The sequence below is a fragment of the Amblyomma americanum genome, chromosome 3, assembly GCF_052857255.1.
Source record: "Amblyomma americanum isolate KBUSLIRL-KWMA chromosome 3, ASM5285725v1, whole genome shotgun sequence".
Lineage (NCBI taxonomy): Eukaryota > Metazoa > Arthropoda > Arachnida > Ixodida > Ixodidae > Amblyomma > Amblyomma americanum.
Genome location: NC_135499.1, coordinates 20,266,840 through 20,287,761, shown reverse-complemented (window position 1 = coordinate 20,287,761; position 20,922 = coordinate 20,266,840). Strand labels below are relative to the sequence as shown.

Sequence of the window (20,922 nt, the reverse complement as noted above, 5' to 3'; positions counted from 1 at the left end):
AGCTTGTATATTCCAGTTTTCCTCTAATCAAGTTCGCGCTTAGTGCAGCCGGTAATTTGTTTTTTCTGGATACTTTTTCCGTGTTTTTGCCACATTTGGCTAATAAACGTTCAAGTACTTTTGCACACACGACTCTGCTGTTTGTTTCATTCAGAAGTGTAACTAATAAACTATAATTTCATGTGTCGCAATATAAGCTTGGTTTGCTACTTCTGTGAAAAAAGATATTCTTTCAGTACACTCCAGATAGTCTGCAGCTTCCGTCCGTTTGTGCATTCGTGAACTGGGTAAAAATGGCGGCGACTAAGCGCAAGGTGATATCTGACCCCTCGCCACTTGTGTCATTGAGAGTTTACTGTTTTTTTAAAGCATTAGCTTTTCTTAGTGCATTCTTCCATTTCGCGCTGCCCGAAAAGCAGACCTTGGCAGTGCACCAAGATGCGGTGCGCCCTTGACAGGAGCGCCGGTGGCGGTGCCTACATGAAGAGGGAATACCTAAATGCATAGCGGAATGCATGGGTATTTTCTTTTTTTTTCCCTTCGTGGTGACCAAAATATAACGATAATCAGTTATAACGATTGGATCTTCCGATTTTCTTAATATCATGATAAACGAATTGCACTGTACGGCACGAAGCAAAAAAAAAAGGGACACACTCACTGCTGGCCGATAAATTTTGGGACGGGCCTGCAGCTGCCAGCAGGTCACAAACTGCGTCCACATAGCCCACGTCCTGCATGGGAGAAGAGAGACCCTTCCTCAGCTGCCTTGGTGGGCGACAGCACAGTGCCGGGTCAATGTCATTCCACAGTGGCTGCCCGGAGGTCAGCGCAGTGCTGTGGAAGGCATACCTGAACCCCCTCCTGAGCATGTAAGATGCGTGCTACAAAACAGTTGTTTCAACAATCCTGGCACAACACATGAAACAATGAAAATAATCTCCACTTTTGGAGATTAATAGACAGACCCACCTTCGAAAAGAAGTGCAAAACTGTACATTGTAACGGAAGCCGCAAGCAAGGACCACCAATGGCCAAGAATGGTAAGAATACCTCTCCTTGGGCTGCTGCTAGTGAATTTTTCATGGAGGGCATCATAGAGGCATATTCGAGCCTTCTAGGCTCCCCTGGTAGCGCATCTGTGGAAATTGGCTCGACCGCTGATGAAAACCGCACAATGGGCATCATGGAAGCGTGGCTTTTGGTGCTGTTGTGAGCATACAACAACCTACCACAGCAGCTGGAAAAGACCCCACGCAGAGAAAGCAGTCACCAAAAGCAACCCAGGCGAAAGGCCAGGCCACCAAGCAAAGCTGCATTCTAGAGGCACAGACACAGTGCTCAACTTTGAAAGCTTTTTTCTGGGCTGCTGCTCAACATGTGGAACAAATTTCTTCCCGGCTGTTCTGTCCATTTTGACCCCGTGTGTTTTGGTGCACTCCCAGAGCGACACTAAATGCAATAACAATCTTATCTGTTGAGGTTCATTCATTGTGGATTCTTGATATAATATTTGGTTCGCAATCGACATATGTCTATGCAACTACCTGACAAAAAAATAACAAAAATTTATGTTCGTGAAAAAAATACATTCTAAGACTGTCATGGCACCTAGAAGGCATTCAGAAATCCAGAGAATGTTGAACCGGTCTTCTATTACAGTCGAACCTCGATATATCGAACAGTGCGGTGATCGCAAAATAGTTCGATATAGCCAGAATTCGATATATAAAATCACGTAGAAAACGTGTCAAAAACTAGCATAAATCAATCAATGAACGAATTGTGGCGCAATAGATACTCACTTGAAGCTTCAAACAAAGTATTGATTTCGTGGGCTGAAAGTACTGTAGCAGCGTAGCCTGCTTCATATTGGCAATTGCGTGCTTGACCACGGCGTCCTCAACATGGTCCAAACGGCCCACAAGAGATAGTCCCGTGCCTTCTATTGCGCCGCAGTAGCGGCGTACAAGGGCCAAGGCAGCTACAGCCTCAGCTCTTGGCCCATCCGCAGCTTTATAAGCAAAATGTCGATGAGCCGACGCTTATAAATGGACTTGAAAGCGCGAATAATGCCCTGGTCCAATGGCTTCGACGTCGTGTTCGGCGGAAAAAAAAATTTTTCAATATTGCTCAGCTGGACATCGGTGTGGTGTGCTGTGCAATTGTCAACAATGAGGCAAAACGTCCGGCCTTGACTCGCCAACTCAGAGTCCCATGCCTTCAACCATTTTTGGAATATATCCAGAGTCATCCACGATTTCTTGTTCCAGGCGTATGTAACCGGAACGCTGGGGCAGTTGCGCATGCACCTCGGGGTTTGGAACTTGCCTATGACAAGTGGCCGCAGCTTCGTGCTTCCGTCCATATTGGCAGCCAAAAGAACTGTGATGTGAGCCTTGCCTTGCTTGCTGCCGTGGCACTTGTCTCCGTGGGTGTCGAGCGTTTGTCGTGGAAGCATTTGCCAGAACAGGCCCGTTTCGTCAGCATTAAATATCTGATTGGGCTCATACTTGGCGAGAACCTGAGGCTACTCTTGTTTTTTTCAAGCCACTTCTTGATCTCGCCTTCATTGGTGTCCTCACTTCCCCCGAGACTGTTTTACCAACAATGTTAAAGCGGGCCTTAAAACGTTGCAGCCAACCGCTGCTGACATTGAAGCTCTCGGCGCCGAGAATGAACGCAAAGTTCTTGGCCTTCTGTTGTAGCATTGGCCCCGATAAAGGAATATTCCGGGCCCTTACGTCGATAAACCATTTGTAAAGCGCCTTCTCGACATCTTTAAAGGCAGCTTTGCGCACCCGCCACGCGCCTGAGTGCTGGTTTTTTTCTGCCTTGGCCTTTATGTCGCTCTTGTGTTTAAGCAGAGTGCTCAAAGTGTTCCTCGGTATGTTGAAAGCTTCGGCGACGCTTGACTTTTTTTCGCCATTTTCAACGCGCTGTATTGCTTCCAATTTCACAGCAAATGTCAGGGACGTCCGCTTCTTCGCATTTGCAGCCAACACACCAACCCCGCCACGACAGACCTAAGCCACACACGATAACAACGACTGGCGTAGCACAAGCGGCGGCACCGAGACGCATGTGTCGTTGACGTTGTCAAACTAGCCAAGCCACACCAAGCTGGCCAAGCCACGTGCGTACGCTGCTACGTTCAAATGGCACCCTCGGCGCGATCGATGTGAGCAGCTATCGTGTGCAGCAGTCGGGAGCACCCATCGCGCCGCCGCTATCTTCGAAGGTGTTGCGGGAAAGCTCGCCTCCTGTCAACACAGCGCACTTGGTCTGGGGCGGCGGAGTTCGATATATCCAATTTTACATCTGGCCCCGTTCGAAATAAAAAATTAAAAATGCATGAGATTTTCCACGTGATATAGAAAGTGTTCGATATACGCAATAATTCGATATATCCGTGTTCGATATATGGAGGTTTGACTGTATATTCTGTCAACTCTGCAGGCTCTCCACAAAGCGGAAAAGAGAAAATAATTGTACAAGTGTGGAGATATTGAAATTTTGCGCCCACAGTTTTGGGAGCGTTATAAACATGCAAAATAAATTTCACCTCATAACCAGCGAAAAAAAAGTTTAAAGGTCTAAATTCTACCTTAAACTACTATATTTCGTGTCTACGAAGCATGGAAGAAGTGAAGCGCGGCAGGACTGCGTGCCCGTCGCTTCCCACGACCGCGTCTCAGATGGTCGCCACCTTGATTTGTATGAAAGCTGGATCCCTTCCTCACTACCTGGTATTACTCACTACTGTAAAATACAACGCCCGCATTCCACTGTTTTTTGAGGCCTCTGCAACAAACTCCGAATGGCCGGTGCACGCACTTCAAATGTTATTTTCTCAGCTTAGTGTTTTTTGCCAACAAGACTAGCCTTATAGAAGTGTTTATTAAGTTCTCATGGTGAAATTTCAATTATTACCGTTGAATTCAGAAAGACCTAAACTGTGGAGCTGTGCTGTTTTGGTTTGGCTGTGTAGAACAGCTCAAATTTTGTGAACCATAATGTCACTTATCTATACTTCATAACTATGGTGCTTGGACAAAATTTAACATTTTTATATGGTGATGTACTCCAGCGACAATATAATGAGCATAGTTCCAGATAGCAGGTCTTTCACAAGAGCCGCGTTTCAATCTAAAACCAAAAAATGTATAAAGTGTCTTAACGACCCGTAAGAATTTAACTTTATACATCTATATATTTTGAAAACACGAACAAGAAACAGATACAGTAGAACCCCGCTGTTACGTTCCTCACTGCTGCATTTTCCTGGCTGCTACGTCGTTTTCATCCGGTCCCGGCATAGCTTCCATAGGATCCAATGTATAAGGAACCCCGCTGTTACGTAGTAGCTGTGAAAACGTTCCCGCATGATTTGTCGCAAATTAGCACCCCGAACACGCCTGGGCTGAAGTAGGCAATGCGCTCCAACTGCCATTTTGACTTCTGGCGAGTTTTGGCCGGGCTTAGCCGGGCTTGACTATGGAACTGGCTGCAAGAAGCCGCACGCCAGTTCGAGAGGCCGCCACTAGGTGGCCATTCGTGAAAAATGCTCTCACTTTTACGGTCACCGCATGGTTGTTGGACGGGTCGACTCCTCTTTTATCATGCTATCGTCATTGTGCATTAAGCCTCATGAACGTCGAACTTGTGCTTAAATGGCGTCGCGCAAGCGGAAGGCACTTTCCGTTGAGGAAAAGCTGGACGCATTAAACGCACTCAACAGGCGTGGCACAGAGTCGACATTGCCAAGGACCTTGGTCTCCCACCCTTAACGCTTAACAGCATCGTCTCGAAGCGTGCAGAGATAGAGGGGAATGCCGCGCTCTTCGGCACGAAAGCAAAGCAGGCTCGAGGCAGAAACGGCAAGCCACCATTCTGGACTTTTTTAAACTCCTAAGCGCACTCTGTGGAAATAAATTGTCAATAGTTGAAACTGCACTTTTTTAATTCATTTTCAGAGGTTTCCTCACTGTTGCGTTTTCCCGGCTGTTACGTTTTTTTTCCCCGGTCCGGTGAAAAACGTATGAACAGGGTTGTACTGTATACACATATAATTTCATGATAACATCTTTAATAATAAAAAATACTCGTTTCAAGACCCGCATCGCGATGTTCTCCTCAGTGACAATTAATCTCCTTAAATGGATTCATCATGTGTTCCAGAGAACGGTGCAAAAAAAATTATTGAAATCTGAGCATGCAAACGAAAGTTATTCCACCTTGAAAATTAAAAATAAAAAAGGTCAGACGAAAACTCGTTTCACTCGCCCTTTTCATTCAACCAGTACTGAGATTAGGCAATGCAGGCTGGGGAAGCTTGCATGCAATTGTTGAAAGCCCTGCATTTTGAAGGTCCGTGATGTTTCTTTGTTGGTAGTATTGGAAGGCTGTAAAAGCCTGGCCCCTTTGGTCTCCTGCAGGGCCTATCTCTTCAAATTTCTGAGCAAGGCATGCCGACCGTTTTTTTTTTTTTCGTTGCCTTCTTGTTGTGATTTGAACAACAGTGCTCCCCCCATGAAACTCTGAAGCAGAATGGAAAGTGTGGCTTCTAGCATTATTATTATTTTTCGTTTCCTTTCACTGCTTCTTTTCAGTTTTTGTGGCATGCTAAAGGTTTGCAGCACCCAGAGACATGATATTAAGGATCCATTTCGTGAGTATGAAGGAACCAAAGTCAAACTGGATGCCCAACCAATCAGAAAGGTGGATGCCGCTTCATTTCTGCTGCCGAAAATGGCCGCTACGCTGCAAAACCATCGGCTCGAAATGAGCATCTATGGAGAAGATTAAATGTTAAGATTTCGGCGATTTCTTACGGCGTTCAGGCGTCATGATGTTCCTTACTCAGCCCACAAAGCATAAAGACCTCATGCTTTATCCACGTCGCAGGGCCCTTTTAGGGAGGGAGCCTGGTCTTGAAAACAAAATTATGAACTCTTCAGGGAACATGTATTTTTGCCTGCCAATTCTGCTAATGTCATTTAATTTCATGTAATACAATTATTTGAGCGCTTAATTGCACATTATTTGTTAAGAGCTTTCAAAAAAATTTTCTGCAGGAAACTTGCTCAAATGTACGTCATGCGTTCTCTTGGCAACTTGCTCAAATGTACGTCATGCGTTCTCTTGACATACAGGAATGTAACAAGGGTAAAATTATCATCCTGCCTAACACACAGCTTGAGATACAGGATTTTGAAGTTGTCACTTCAGAAATGCGAAGCAAAGTTCTGAAGTGACAGCTTAAATACCCTATAACTAGGGGTGTGTAAATATTGAAATTTTGGAATACAAATCGAACAAGAATATGAAGAAAAAACAGCTATGAATGTCGAATCGAATATGGAATATCTATTCAGTACAAAAAAAAATTTCTGAAAATGATAAAGAACCAAGTGTTGTTGCCCTTATTTTTCAATATAGCATATGGTCTTTGCAAATGAAAAACAAAACTGGACTGCCTCAGCACTGTAACAAGAAAAGTGATGTGCATAGAAATTCACAATACTACATGATTAGACAGCATAACGGTATCTCAAGTGTAATGTGGTCATGGAAAATGAAATCCCTTTAATGACAAGACTTCCAGCAAAAAATAGCATGGTGGCTAGTAAATCCTAATTAATTCAAGGGACTTAAGTACTGTCCCTTTTTCTAAAATCAGTACTGTCATTCCTGGATAGGTACCCCAGGGCAAGACAAAGCCCTTTTTCTGAATTTCCTTGCTGGAAAATTTTTACACAGCCCTAAATTTAGTGTCATTAATTAGATCTGTATTAATCAAATTTTAACATTTTATAACAAATGCCAGAAACAATACCTTGAAAAAGCGAGCTTGTCCTGCCCTGAGAAATTCAATCAGTTACGGAATAAAGGAACACCATGAAATTCTGATAAGCAGTTCCCGAGAAACAGCTTGACTGAGCAGCCACACCAGGCAAAAATTGTTTCTGAGAAAACGGCCTTCGAAGGTTGAGAGGACACCAACCTTTTTGTTTCTCGAAATATCTTGATGAAATCTTCAGGTCAGGCTCACAGCATGAACATTTGAAGAACTATCGAGTTTCATAGAGTTGTGCCCATTGGTTCTCAAGTTACAGGAGTATATCGAGGTTGTTTGCATGGGTTCCTTGGGAAAGGCCTGGACAATTTGGAGAATTTCCTGGCACTGTGAAATTCATTACGGTAATTCCTTGATAGGTACCTCAGGCAACAACAAGACCCTTCTTCTAAATTTCCTTGTTAAAAAATTTTAGCATAGCACTGAATTTGGTTACTAACAAATTCCAAGCACAGTATCATGAATAAGTGGGCTTTCTTTGCTCTCAGAAATTTATTTACGAACAGGATAAAAGGAAAACCACAGGAAAAATCTGATCAGCGGTTCCCGAGATGATGCTGGGATGAGCAGCCACACAAACTGAGACTGGGGAGCACTAGAATCAAGACATAAGGACAACACCACATAGCAACACCACAAGACACGAGGACAAGTGGTGTTGTCCCATTGTCTCGAATCTAGCGCTCCCCAGTCTCAGTACGCACGACCAACTAGCCCTCCTACAAAGCGTTACAGCCACACAAGGCAAAAAAATAATAATTACGAGAAAATGGCCCTCGAAAGTTGCGACATTTCTAGGTCTATAATGATCCTGCTGAATAGTTGAGCTGTCTCAGTGCTCTTTGCCGCCTCTCAGTTTTCACCTCATTTCTTTTCTCAGCTTTTTCCATGCGCATGGCGTTTTTCTTAGCAGCTCGCTGGATGGCTAGGTGTCCAGGTCCTAGGACACTGGAAGCGTCGATGCAGTCGGCGGCGGCGCACTTCGCCATGCGAACAGACTAGAACGCTCCCATGCACCGAACACGTGTCGCATCTAGAATTTCATTTTATTTTTTTAGGCCTCGTGAGAAACCACACAACAATTGACAAGCTGCATGAAACTGTTCAAAGGGCACGGCGAGAGACCGTAACGACAGGTCTCCTCGATTTGGCTACACTTTTTACACTGGTTCACAAAAGTTCTGTGCAAGTGTAGCGCTAGTTCTGAAAGTGTAAGTGTAGCTAGACACTAGCGCTCTCAGTGTAGCGGCCAAATCGAGTGTGAAAGTGCAGGAGTGTGCAAGCCTTCGTCTGCTGCGGTGGCTGCAGCCATTCCTCCACGCATTTGACATGTGCGCAGCGTTTTGTTTGTGGTGGTAAACCTGTGCGGTGTGGAAAATGGAGCATCTGGTGGCAGCGGCAATGGAGCTCGTTGACTCGGACAGTGATGACGAATTTAACACCACCCTTTATGTTGCCTTGTGCAAAGTGGCGCGGGTTGAGCGTCATCGAGTGAACGGCTACTTCGAACTGGTGACAACAAAGTACTTCGACTTTGAATTTAAGAAGCTGTTTAGTCTTTCACGTGAAACCTTTGAGGACTTGTGAAAGTGGTTTCAACTATCACCGTATTATCCAAAATGTGTTTCGGGTCGTCCTCAGATCACAGCAAAGAAAAGTTGCTTGATTACATTGTGCTACATTGGAGCTCAAACAAGTATGTATTCAGTTGCTGAAAGATTCGACGTATCCGAGTCGTCGGTTGTGCTGTGCACACAAGGGGTGCTAAATTTTCTGCACTCAATCAGCGAAGAGGTAATATGCTGGCCAAGCGCTGCTGACATAGCCCGCAGTAAAACGGCCTTACTGTCGAAAAGCAGGGAGAAAGGTCCCCGCAATACCGTCGGATGTATCGATGGCTGTCATGTCGAAATTCTGAAGCCTGAGGAATCAACTGCATCTTACATCAATGGGAAGAAATTTCTTTCGATAGTACTTCAATGTGTATGCAATGACCAAAACAAGTTTCTGGATGTATTCATTGGATTCCCCGGTTCAGCACACGATGCTCAAGTTTTGCGGGAAAGCACATTTTTTGAGGAAGCTGCGGCCAAATGCGGCGACTCTTATATTCTCGGAGATTCCGCATATCCCCTTCTGCCTTGGCTTTTAACGCCATACAAGGACAATGGCTCAAGCTTTCCAACATGGAAGAAAAGATTCAAGAAGTTTCACAGCCAACAGAGAGTTGCCATTGAGAACACCTTCGGGCTCCTGAAGCAACGTTTGAGACGATTATACCTTGTCGACGCAAAGACAATCATGCAGTGTTGTATAGTCATGGGAGCGTGTGTACTTCATAACATGTGTAATTCTGAGAGGGACTTCATTGCAGACCTTGGAGACCTGCCTACTCATGATGATGTTGGTAATAATGAAGAGCCCAGCGAGAGTGACGCAAATGCAGGACATTGTGAAAGCCGAAGGAAGCTAATAGCCCAGCACCAGTGCTGACCGAAAAAGAATGCACATAGGAGCAATGCGAACTTGAACTCGATGTTCATTTATTTTTCGCCTCAGCGGCTTTCATTACGCACTCTAGAAGATGCATTTTCTCCTCACGCTGCTTCTTCTTCTCGACCATCGCTTTTTGCAGCACCTTTATGAGGCCGCCAATTGCGGTTTTATCCTGCTGGCTATGTCGCCTAGCTGGTGTTGCTTCGGTGCTGCGGGAGGGCGTAGGGGGCTCGTCCTCATCATCAGGCCAATTGTTGGGCAACATGTTCTCTTCTTCCCTATTACTTTAATTAATAATGTTTCATTAATTTCAACATAACAAAATTGTTCGTTCCATGCTATAACTATGCAAAAGGAGTGGCAGAGAAATTTGCTGTTGGGTAGCTTGGTTTCTCGCCATTCCTGCAAGCAGAGCATCACACATAGCGTATTTAAGAGCCAGAGAGGTCACTACAAAAAGAAGTGAAAACTTAATTGCAGATCCAAGAAGGTCTTATTTATGTGAATTGTAGAATATTAAGCATTCAATAATTAGTCAAGGTGATTTCTCTGTACAGGCCTCCACGACAGACACATATGCATGCAAGCATGCGAAAGCAAATTAGAGCCACAACTAAAACATGCCCGTTAACATTATGTGAACATAATAAGATGGCACAATATTAAAATATTTCATCTGAGAAAAAATGAAGTGTTTAATTGTAAACTTCCTGGTGTATTCTTCCTGGTGCAAGCAATGCCACAGGGGTAATGTGGTGCTCTCTTTCTAGCACCTCGGAGAGTTCCCTGTAAAAAAAATACGTCAAAGATCATCTTCTGAGGATACCTACTTGAACAAACAACTGAAATGTTTTCTGTCCATACCGTTCGTACAAGCAGGCTGCTCGCGAATGTCCGGACGAGCCATTTTTAACTTTCGATTTCTTGTACGCCCTCTCCATCGTTTTCCAATTATTTTCCACCTGCAGTGGTGTCAGGTGGCAGCCAAATTCACGGTTGATTTGGTCTCTAAGCTTCTCTCACAAAGCCTTTTTTTGTCCTGAGAAAAGATTTTTCCAAGCGTTAGTACCTTACTGTTAAGATTTTGCATAAGGATAGCATCAGATACAGCATGTTCCAAGCTTAAAAGATGTAGCATCAGTTACAGCACGTTCCAAGCTTATGCTATGGACCTGTGTGCTTTTGTGTAACTTTTAATAACAATGAACAATTAAAAACAATGAATGTTGTGCTTCTAGAAGTAGATAGTAAACATATCCATTGCCAGTACGCCGAGCCATAGCTTACGGCTGAGAAAACACTGTGCGCTCTAAACTTAAGCAACAAAATCTGAAAGGTTAACGACACAAAGTGCGCCAATGATGCGTTGCAGAAATCAGAAATATGCGCTATCTGGCGCATAAGCACGTGTCATTACGGCATTTCACACGCTGCGACTTACCTAAAGCCACCCTTTCTGCCAATGCTATCCTTGGCTTCCTTATATTTTGTAATCAGGGACCTTGATTTCCTGTCGTTCCACGCATCGCGTTCGCCGTGGCCGGACGGTGGCGGCGAATAACACGACGGCCCTGGCGATGGCGTGGGCTGCCAGACTACCGGCGGCGTGGTCTGCCGAAGAGGCGACGGCGCGAGCCGACCGCCATCCTCAACGACAGCCGGTACCGTCGGTGGAGGTGTGTTGCGAATAGGTTCTTCCACACGTAGTACACTGATGTGAAGGCCGCCTAGGAAAGTAAAATAACTTGCAGCACGTCACAAACGGCAACATAGCCCACGTGCTTAACCAATAACAGTACTCACCTTCCGTCTCATAAAGGAATCCATCATCGTTTTCCATGTGCGTGCCGTGCTCGTCAAGCAAGGCGTATGCCCGTGTCTCGACGCCGTCGATCAAGACGAGCATGGCTGCGGAAACGTCTGCTACGGCCATGGCTTTACACGAATTGCACTCGCCGAACTCGTAGTGTAGAAGTGTAGAAGAACTCGTGTAGCGCTTGGCCAAATCGAGTGCCGAAGTGCAGGTGGCGCTGGCTACACTAACAAATCGAGTACGCGAGTGTAGCACTGCCTACACTAGTGTAGAAAGTGTAGCCAAATCGAGGAGACCTGACGGCGATCGCAAAAATGGCGAAAGGCAAACACACCGCACATAGAAGAGCAAGAAGCCGGAGCAGACGACGCGCAGGGGGTAGCCGGCGGAGACCATCGCGTCAGCACGCGCAGCAGCTAATAGCAGCTGCCCGTTTTCCCGCGTTCTCGACGAGTGCGTACTCTGTCCAATCGTAGCCTGGGACTTGATACGCGGGAAACTCGAAGACCGCCGCGAGGCCCCCAATCAAAAGCTAGCCACGCCTCGAGCATGCCGCCGTCACCGCAGGTGACAAAAAACAACGCAAGAGTTCACGGACAAAACCACACCAAAATGGCGGCACTCGGTTCAGCGGGAGAGGAATGGAGCGCGCACATAGTGGGGGGCATTTTCGGCGCTTGCTCGCGGCGTGTTACATATTCAATTTCCAATATTTTCACCACAAATTAGACATTGATAATTAGAGAAAAATTAGTTTCTAACATATACTATTGGAATATACACTTTCCCAAAAATTTACTTTTTCGCGATTTTTCGGTTTTAATTTTCAAAGGTCGCGTCCCCCCTTAGTGCGCACACTGTGTGGGGAAAACGCCCAGGCGCTCTGCTGCGGCTGCCATCAATGTTGGTTCTCGATAGCTTCAAGGGTCATCTCGTCGACAGTGTGAAGCAGAAGTTACGGGAGATGAAAACAAACCTGGCTGTCATCCCAGGCGGCCTCATCAGTCCTGCAGCCCTTGGACGTTTCCCTTAAACCTTTATTGCATGTTGTTGCATATATGCAGAATGGCCATAAATGGCTCCAAAAACAAAAGGAATTTCGATTTGGAGCTTCCTCTGCTTGCTGTTGCATTTCTGCAACATGCATTTCAAACATGCGCCATCTGTGCTGGCATCTCTGCTTCTTCAGTGGAATTATTGCCAAACAAACATGGTGGAAGTTTCACGAGCTCACGTGCAGTAACACTGGTAGGTTTTTTCAATTTTATTGAGTTTCTGAACTGGATAAAGAGCATAAAACTTTTTGCGCTTTGATACTTATCAATCTCAATGGGTAGAAGCCATGAAACTTTCTTATTTTGGAGCGGTTAGTTTCTGGCGACTGAAAGTTGCTATGTTGCGCATATGCAACAACGTGCACATGGAGTCTTTTCTGGTCAGAACAGGCAATGGATCCTAAAACCATCTATGGCTGGGCGATTCCTTCGGAAAGCGAAAACAGTGACCCTTCCGGGAGTGATGATGATCCTGAGAGTAAGTTTATTTCCTACAGTATGTTTTTTTGTAGAATGCCTGAATTTTTTTGTACGGGTGCTACTGTCAGAGCCCAACAGCACCCACTCCAACACAGGATGTCAAGCTCGATGAGTTATAATTTCTGAAACGTCATGACTTGTTTCAATTCTAATACTAATTGCATTTCTATTATCGAGGTTGGTCAATGGGTCCTTCGGAACCAGAAGAGGCAGCATTGCAAGTTTCCCAAATGCACAGGAATCTGTATGGGCTACTGCTCGAAGTGTAGTACTCACCTCTGCTCGTCAAACCAGAGCAATTGTTTTCTCTAGTACCACATGGCAAAATGATGTTTTTGTTGTGTTTGATTCAGTACTCATTATTTGTATTTCATTGTTGACAAGTGCGGTGTTCATTTTGTAATGTGTTCTTTCTTTGCATGTTGTTGCAAATATGCAACATACCTATTTTGGGTCAATAAAAACTGTACAAAACCATTGAACTAATCCTCTATGTGCACATAGTGATTCTTTTGGCTGTCTGCGTCGCCTGAAATAATTTTATGATGAAACAAAAAATCGTGCAGTAAAGGGTTAACAAGCCCTTTAAAGACAATGTGCGTAAGCTGTATGTGAAGTGGATAGCCAGCGGAGAACATGCCTTCACTCCTACTGGAAGGATAAGGAGGCCTCCTTTCGAGACAGTCTGTGAGTGGATCTTAGCAGCGTGAAATATGCTTCCTCCCAACATTGTGCACTACAGTTTTATGAAAACTGGCATGTCAAATGCGCTCGATGGAGCTGACGATGACGCAATTTGGGACGCCAGTGATGACAGTGAGAGCGGCCTCGATGTTGTCAGCGATGGCTTGGAGTGCAGTTTTTCCAGCAGCGACTCCGACTAGTTAGAGTAGGTTGTTTGTGCAATAAAGAGGTACATTTTGTGCGTGGTGTGATAATTGATTTATTGATTTGCGGTTGCTTTGTTAGATGAAGTTACGAATGCAAACTTATGGAATCCGGAACTACCGAACCATTGGCTGGGTCGCAAGTCAGGGCGCCGTTTTAGCGTTTTTTTTTTTTTAGCTTCGTGCATGCACCTTCATGCCACCCCGCAAATGGAGGACGGGTGCGCGGACTTGCACTTGGGGTGCACTATTTTTCGGCGGGCGGCCAACGTGGGGTGCGGGTTCGGGTGCTGATGTATACGCGGCAACATACACCATACCTATATTGTTTTTTTTAAGTCACGCTCGCAAAATCCCAGCATAATTTGCACACCCCCTTCTTGGAGCCCTAATATCTGGATAAAAAGTGAGCAAATTATGTGCATAAATATGATATTTTACCATAGAATCAGGGGCATGCGAATATTCGAAATTTCAAATACGAATCGAATATGTTTGATATTCGATTCGTATACGAGAAATTGATATTCGAGAATTTCCGAATATTCTAAAATTTGCGAATACTCGCCAGCGTTTGTATACCGTGCTTTCATAAATTCTACCGTGGAAAAACCACAATATGTGGGCAAATTAGCTGATGATCATTAGCTGATGATCGAGTTAAATACTCTAGGAAAGCAATACAGACGTCCTATTCCCTTCCTTCTCCGTCGTTTATCACGCAGACTGATCGCATTCCGAAGCCACTAGGCTTGACCTGGTGAGAATTTCCGCAAGTCGACTTTTGCACATGTCACACGTGCTCCGAACAAGATGGCCGACAGCCCGCATCAAATAATCGCAACGCGAAATCGCGCTTTCTTTAATCCTACCGTAATACCTTGCATATTTAATGCCCACATCCGAAGAATGCATCCTGTCGCCTTCATAACTCTCTGCGCGGGACCTCCGCCTTCTCGTTTTGTAAACTACGCTATGCGGGAAAGCCACTTGAGGAATTTAATCTCGCATTCGTCGCAAGACGCTTCGTTATTACGAAGTTCCATCGAAGTTCCGTGCCAAATCCCTGAAGCTGACGCCTGTCATCATCGTCCGAAGCATCGGCTATGTGCTGGGGAACTCGTTGCAACGGATACAGCCCCAGCGGTATCGCCATGTCGCGTTGAATGAATATAGGCTAGGCGGCGCAAGCTGCTGCCCGATACAAAGGGTAAGGCCATTATCATCCATCCAGCGTGTGGTCACATACTGCGCAGTAGTCTTAAGCCTATTAAGCCAGTGTCACCACGTCGACCGCGAATGTTAGGATCTGCAAAGTTATCGGCGCTGTGATTGTGTTGTGCAATAGCTTTGCTGACAATGAGTTCTCCTGGCCCCCGCGTTAAAAAGAAGCGACGCCAGTTTTCGCTTAAAGAAAAAGCGGACATTCTGTCGCAGCTGCTGGAAAAAAGCAAGCGGACTTGTGCAGGGAGCTTGACATTACACCGTCAACAATGGCAACGATGCTCAAAGATCGGGACAAGATCATAAAACTGCATCGAGAGTCGCAGCTGGCTCCCTCAAGAAAACGTCTGCGGCTGGGCAACTACCGTGGACAGCGACTTTCGAATTATGTGGATAGTGACAGCGCGGCGGCTACATCCACGGAGCTACCACCGAAGACATCGTGAATCAAGTGCGTGAGCAAGAAGAATGTAGTAGCGACGAAGACGATGCTGACACTGAATCAGCGCACGAAGAGGAAGAGATTGTTTCCGGCTCGGATGTCCTAGTCTTTCTAGAGAAGACCCGATCATTCCTCGGGCGCTGCAAAGATGTCCCTGATGACGTGCACAGGAAGGTCGAGGATGTGGAGGCGTTCGTCCTACAGCGCTTGTCGTCTACTCGCCAGAAGAAGTAAGACTTCTTCAAGCAATAAATTGTAGTTAAACTATGCCCAGCGTTATCGTTTATTATTTACTTACCAACACGTAAATCTGCTGCAAAGGTACGTAATTTTAGTTCTTGTGATGCATTACTGACGCATTACTCACATGAAAATAATGGTTTTTCAGTACTACGATATTTCAAAATAACGATTTAAATTCGGCGGTCCCGTGAAGTTCGTTGTAACGAGATTCTACTGTAGTTTGGATACTGTTATGCTGTCTAATCAAGTAGTATACATTTCTGTGGACGTTTTTTATACGGTACTGAGGCAGTCTAGTTTTGTTTATTTTAGTAGCAAAGACCATACACTATTTTGAAAAAAACAGGGGCAACAACATTTGCTTGTTGCCCTTTTCTGAAATTCTTTTTTTGTACTCAACAGATATTCGATTCGATATTCGAAGCCATTTTTTCCTCATATTCGTAAATTTCAATATTCGCACACCCCTACATAGAACACAAGGTAAAGCTGATGGCGCCGTGTCTGACGGTTGCTATATCCGATATACAGTTATAACCAGTATTTTTATAAGTGGGTTTGACTGTACAGTAGCCGACGGTAATTCGGACTCCAATAATTCGGAATTGTAGGATATTTCAGACTTCGATGAGGCACCGTCAGTCACCCCATAGAAGCGCATACATATTCGTGACAGATATTTCGGACTTCAAAAGCCCGAAAGTTCGATATTTCAGACTAATTTCAGTTGCCTGTGGGCCAAATCGGCCACCTTATCGTCTTTTCGCCGGCGCAAAAGGCGCCATCTTGGATTGAGGTGAATTTACACTGCAGTTGGATTGGCTTTACATACTTTCGGTACCTCATTGTTGCCAGTAGAGGTCCCTGCGATCTCTGACACTTCGAGGTGGCAGCCGAATTGTCATCGCCGTCAAATTGCTTTTGTCGCAGACGTTGTTGCGGGCACTTATCGCTCGTCCCATACATTGACAATTGGTTGTAGGGGGAAGGAAATTGTGCAGGAGCTATCTCGCATGTCGGCGGGAAGGGATAAAAGAGGGACTGAGAGAAGAAAGAGGAGCCATAATGGAGGGCTCTGGAATAATTTCGACCACCTGGGGATCTTTGTAACGTGCACGGACATCGCACAGCACATGGGCGCCTTTGCATTTCTTCTCCATCTAAATGCGGCCACCGCGGTCAGGTTCCGACCCGGGTACTCCGGATCAGTAGCCGAGCGCCCTAACCACTGAGCCACCGCGGCGGGTCTCATACGTTTGCCATTCACCGTTTCGTCACTAGGGTTTCTCTGACTGTGTCGACCGAGTGGCGCTCAGTCTTCGCGAAGTTACATCCATTCGCCGTTTTGTGATTGTGTCCGGCGGTTCCGCCGCTTTGAAAGAAAAGTGCCTTATCTTTGCGTGTGTTTGACGAGCGGCGTGGTGCACACTCGGGTTGTAGACAACATAACCCCGCCGGGTCCGTCAAAGAAGCGTGGGAAGTATTCCAACTGAATGCGGTGACCTTGCTGCCTACCGTGTACAGTGAAAGCACAACCTTGGCGCAAATACAGGCGCAAATCGTCGCCAGCAAGGAAAATTTTCCGCAAGGTAAAATCAGTGACATTTTTAGGCCCATTTTATCTCAATAAAGTGATTTTTTGGTACTTCACGGATTTTTCGGACTGTTAGATTATTCGGACCATTTTTCGGGTCCCTTCGAGTCCGAAATATCAGTTGGAGACTGTATTTAGAATCGGCACACAACAATACATGTTCCCAGAAAATTTCTGAGCTCTGACTACATTAACAAAAATTTTTTTTCCAGACCAGGCTCCCCTTTCAAGGATGCTGATGCAAGTTTATATTTCCAAGGCCTCCAGCTTGACTACGGCCTCATGACCCACCTCCTTCAGCTGCTCGGTGAGTGCAGGGCAGAGGCGACGCCAGGTCTCATGGCAGATGCTGTTTGGAGACTCGTTGGGCACCAGCACTGCTGCGCACGAAAATGCCCGATACAGCTGCAACCACCTGCGAGTCACTGCCTTGCGCAGCTGCAAGGCATACACCATATCAGTTATGCTATCTGGCCCACACACCTTGTGCACATGCCACAAGCGCCTGCTCTGACAGCTGGCCCATAAGAGAAAGGCGCTCTGCGGTTAGCCACAACTCTTGAATGCATGACACCAACATGACTTGATGAGGACGGCCTTTATTAGTCATAACAACCATCAACAAACTACCAGTGATGCTAATGGAAAATTCCTATTTGGATATTTTTTGGAGCACTGGAACGCCGATTAAGGAGCACTCTAGAGCATCAAAATTTACTATATGTAGCACTTTGGAGCAACAAATCATTCAGAAGCACTCTGGAGCACACAGCTTTTATTTTCCTGAGCTCCTAGCATCACAATGAGAAAACGGGGAGCTCAGCGTAGTCTCCAAACGTCCTATATTGGCAAGCAATGCTGGAAAAGTTTCAGCGTGATGAACCTGTGCTACACAATTGTTTTACGCTTTAGTTAAGATGACACACATTCGTGAAACATGCTACACAACGTTTCCTTGAGAAGCACTAACTTTGAATATACAGTCGGCAATCAATTTTTCAGACTCTAGGACCGCAAGAAAATCCCAGAAATCGGGCAGCCTGGAAAATCAAATTTCAGTGAAAAAAAGTCACAAACTTGTTTCCAATATGCTGGAAAAAGAGATCAGTATTTCTGCGCAAAGTCTGAAACTCCTCATGACTAAATCTCGCTGCGTGTCATGTACATGGACGACGAGCAGTGACCACTTTCACAAGCTCCACGTACAAAGGCTCTAACATGGGTTGGGACAAAGTGTAGACGCAAGTGTGTGTGCACCGCTGCGAGAACTGCGAAGTATGAAGGGCCTGCAACGAGAGTGCGAAGATGGCAAAATCATAAGAACCGACAAACAGCCAAAGCAAGCACTCCGCTGGAGTTGGCCTTTGTAATTAGGCCTAGCGACTACAGCCAGAATCGGCATTGTAACCGGCGATATCCACTCTGCCGTGGCTTGCATATAATGAGAAGAGTATTGTATGTCATTAAAACGCCACTTGTTAACAGTTTTACGATGTTGAGCCTAATCCGGGTCCCGGAAAAAAGGAACCATTAAGTATAATCCTGGAAGAATTGCAGGAAATAAAGGCAGGTAACGCGAGCCGCGATGCAACACTTTCTAAGAAAAACTCAAAACTATCAAAACTAGACGAGGTTCTGGAATTATGCAAAGCTAATGAAGAAAGGATACGGCAACTTGAGGAATCGGTGAAGCATTTGCAAAAAGCCTTGGCAACACAAGGCAAGAAAATGGTGGATTACGAGGACTGCGCTCGCCGGAACAACGTTGTGGTGTTTTGGTATAAAAGAATGCCCAAAAGAAACGAGAGCTGCTTTAGAAGAAAAGGTCCTCCAGAAAGTATGTGAAGACAAACTAGGCGTCTAAGAGAGCACAGTTGAACGGATCCACCGAATTGGCAAACACCACAAGGATCGACCTCGCCAGTAATTTTCCGCGTGTTTAACTACAACGAAAAGCTTGCAATCTTTCAAAACTGTTCCAAACTCAAGGATTCTGGGGTGTGTGTTTCGCACGATTACTCATACGTCACACAGCAGAAAAGAAAAAAATTGTGGCAGTCCTTTGAAGACGATCGTCGACCTAATGATAAAGCAAAGCTGGTCCATGACAAACTGTTGATAAATGACGACCTTTATGCATGGGATGATGATAAGAACTGCAGGATACTGTTGCGTAGCACGAAGCAGCCAGAAGAGCCCTGACGCCTTTACAATAACGGGTTGACTGAGTTGAAAGATTTTCACCTTATTTGTTTGAATGCGCGCAGTGTGTGCAATAAGCAGGAACGTCTTGAGCATGTTTTACTTTCTTACGATCCTCATGTGGTGGTTATCTCTGAAACTTGGCTGCAGCCTCATGTGCTTGACAGTTGCACTTTCCCACCTTCTTACACTAGCTACTGTAAGGATCGCTTATCGAGGGGAGGCGGAGTTGCGATTCTGGTTAAATATGGATTATCATCTTACGCTCTGCCTCCTATCGACAGTGAGCATGAAAGTGTATTGTGTCAAATTGACTTTTGTGGTAATCCTATTGTTACCGTTGGTGTCTACCGAGCGCCTGGAGTTCACCACGACTTTATGTCGAAGCTGTATGATCAGCTAGGTAAATACCGAAGACACAACATGATAATAGCAGGTGATTTTAATCTTCCAAATGTTGACTGGGAATCTCAGACTGCTGGCACACATGAAGTACTAAGTGGAGACACTCTTCTGGACATGCTGTTAGATTATAATCTTATGCAGTTGGATCTACTCCCCACTCGCGTAACTGAATCAACAGCTTCAGTGTTAGACCTAATCCTTTGTCCAAATACCATAACAAACTGTACTACTGAAGTGCATGATGGAATCTTGGACCATAAGTTGGCATTTTTTTCTTGCTCACTTCCACGTCGATCCCTGAAGATTTCTTCCAGGATCGTAACCGTAAAAAACTTTGCTTTAGCGGATCATCCTAGCATTGTTTCCTATCTAGAAGATTCACTTCAATCATTCGATAGTGGTGATGTTAATACACTTTGGGTAAGGTTTAGGACTCTCTGCCACTTCTGCCTACACAAATTTGTTCCAGATGGAAAAAAGAAGGTAGATAAGAGAAGTCCTTGGATAACTAGAGAGATAGGTGATTCACGTTAAACACAAGCTGAAACGATATCGGAGACAAAAAAGCGCTGCCATTTCTCATTTCTATCATTAACAGCCTAAAAGCTACACTTGCGTCACAGTTACACGAATCAAGACAGCGCTACTTTGGTGAGACGCTTGCTCGTTTTTTGATGGAAAATCCCAGTAACTTTTGGCAGTTTCTCTCAAACAAAGAAACTAGAAAACTTAACAAGATAACTGTCAATGACTCTGGCATTACAGATAAAAAGGAGATCGCCGATGCTTTTAATACTTATTTCCAAAGCGTGTTTACCAAATCTAATACAACGTTTAATGGTTGCTGTCCGAATAGTCTCGAAAGAAGTGTTACTATTAGCAGAGAAGGAATAGTAGAACAACTCCTCCGGCTAGACCCCAAGAAATCCTCCGGCCCCGATAATATTCCCACTACCTTTCTTAAAATGTACGCTGAAATACTAGCTAAGTTTTTGATAATAATATTTAATAGGTCTCTTGAATCGGGCATAGTACCTGATGAGTGGAAAATTTCCCGCGTGGTTCCGGTTTTTAAAAGTGGCAACCGACTGCAAGTTGGTAATTACCGCCCTATTTCACTGATTTCCACCTCCTGCAAAGTGCTAGAACATGTACTCACCAAATACCTCAACAATTTTTTAGACCAGACAGGGAATAATGACCAAAGCGCAACATGGCTTCT

At 45.1% G+C, this 20,922-nt stretch overlaps 1 protein-coding gene across 9 annotated transcripts in view; it reads right to left on the bottom strand.

Annotated features, from left to right (window-relative positions):
• Nucleotides 1-20,922, bottom strand: part of LOC144124469 (telomere-associated protein RIF1-like) — a 395,573-nt gene that overhangs the window by 223,710 nt on the left and 150,941 nt on the right. For all 9 annotated transcript variants that reach the window (XM_077657148.1, XM_077657150.1, XM_077657155.1 and 6 more), the window contains 2 exons: nt 17,385-17,531; nt 662-734 (listed from right to left, as the gene is read on the bottom strand). In XM_077657148.1, the coding sequence (XP_077513274.1) occupies nt 662-734; nt 17,385-17,531 (220 nt within the window). The remainder of the gene's footprint in view (nt 1-661; nt 735-17,384; nt 17,532-20,922) is intronic.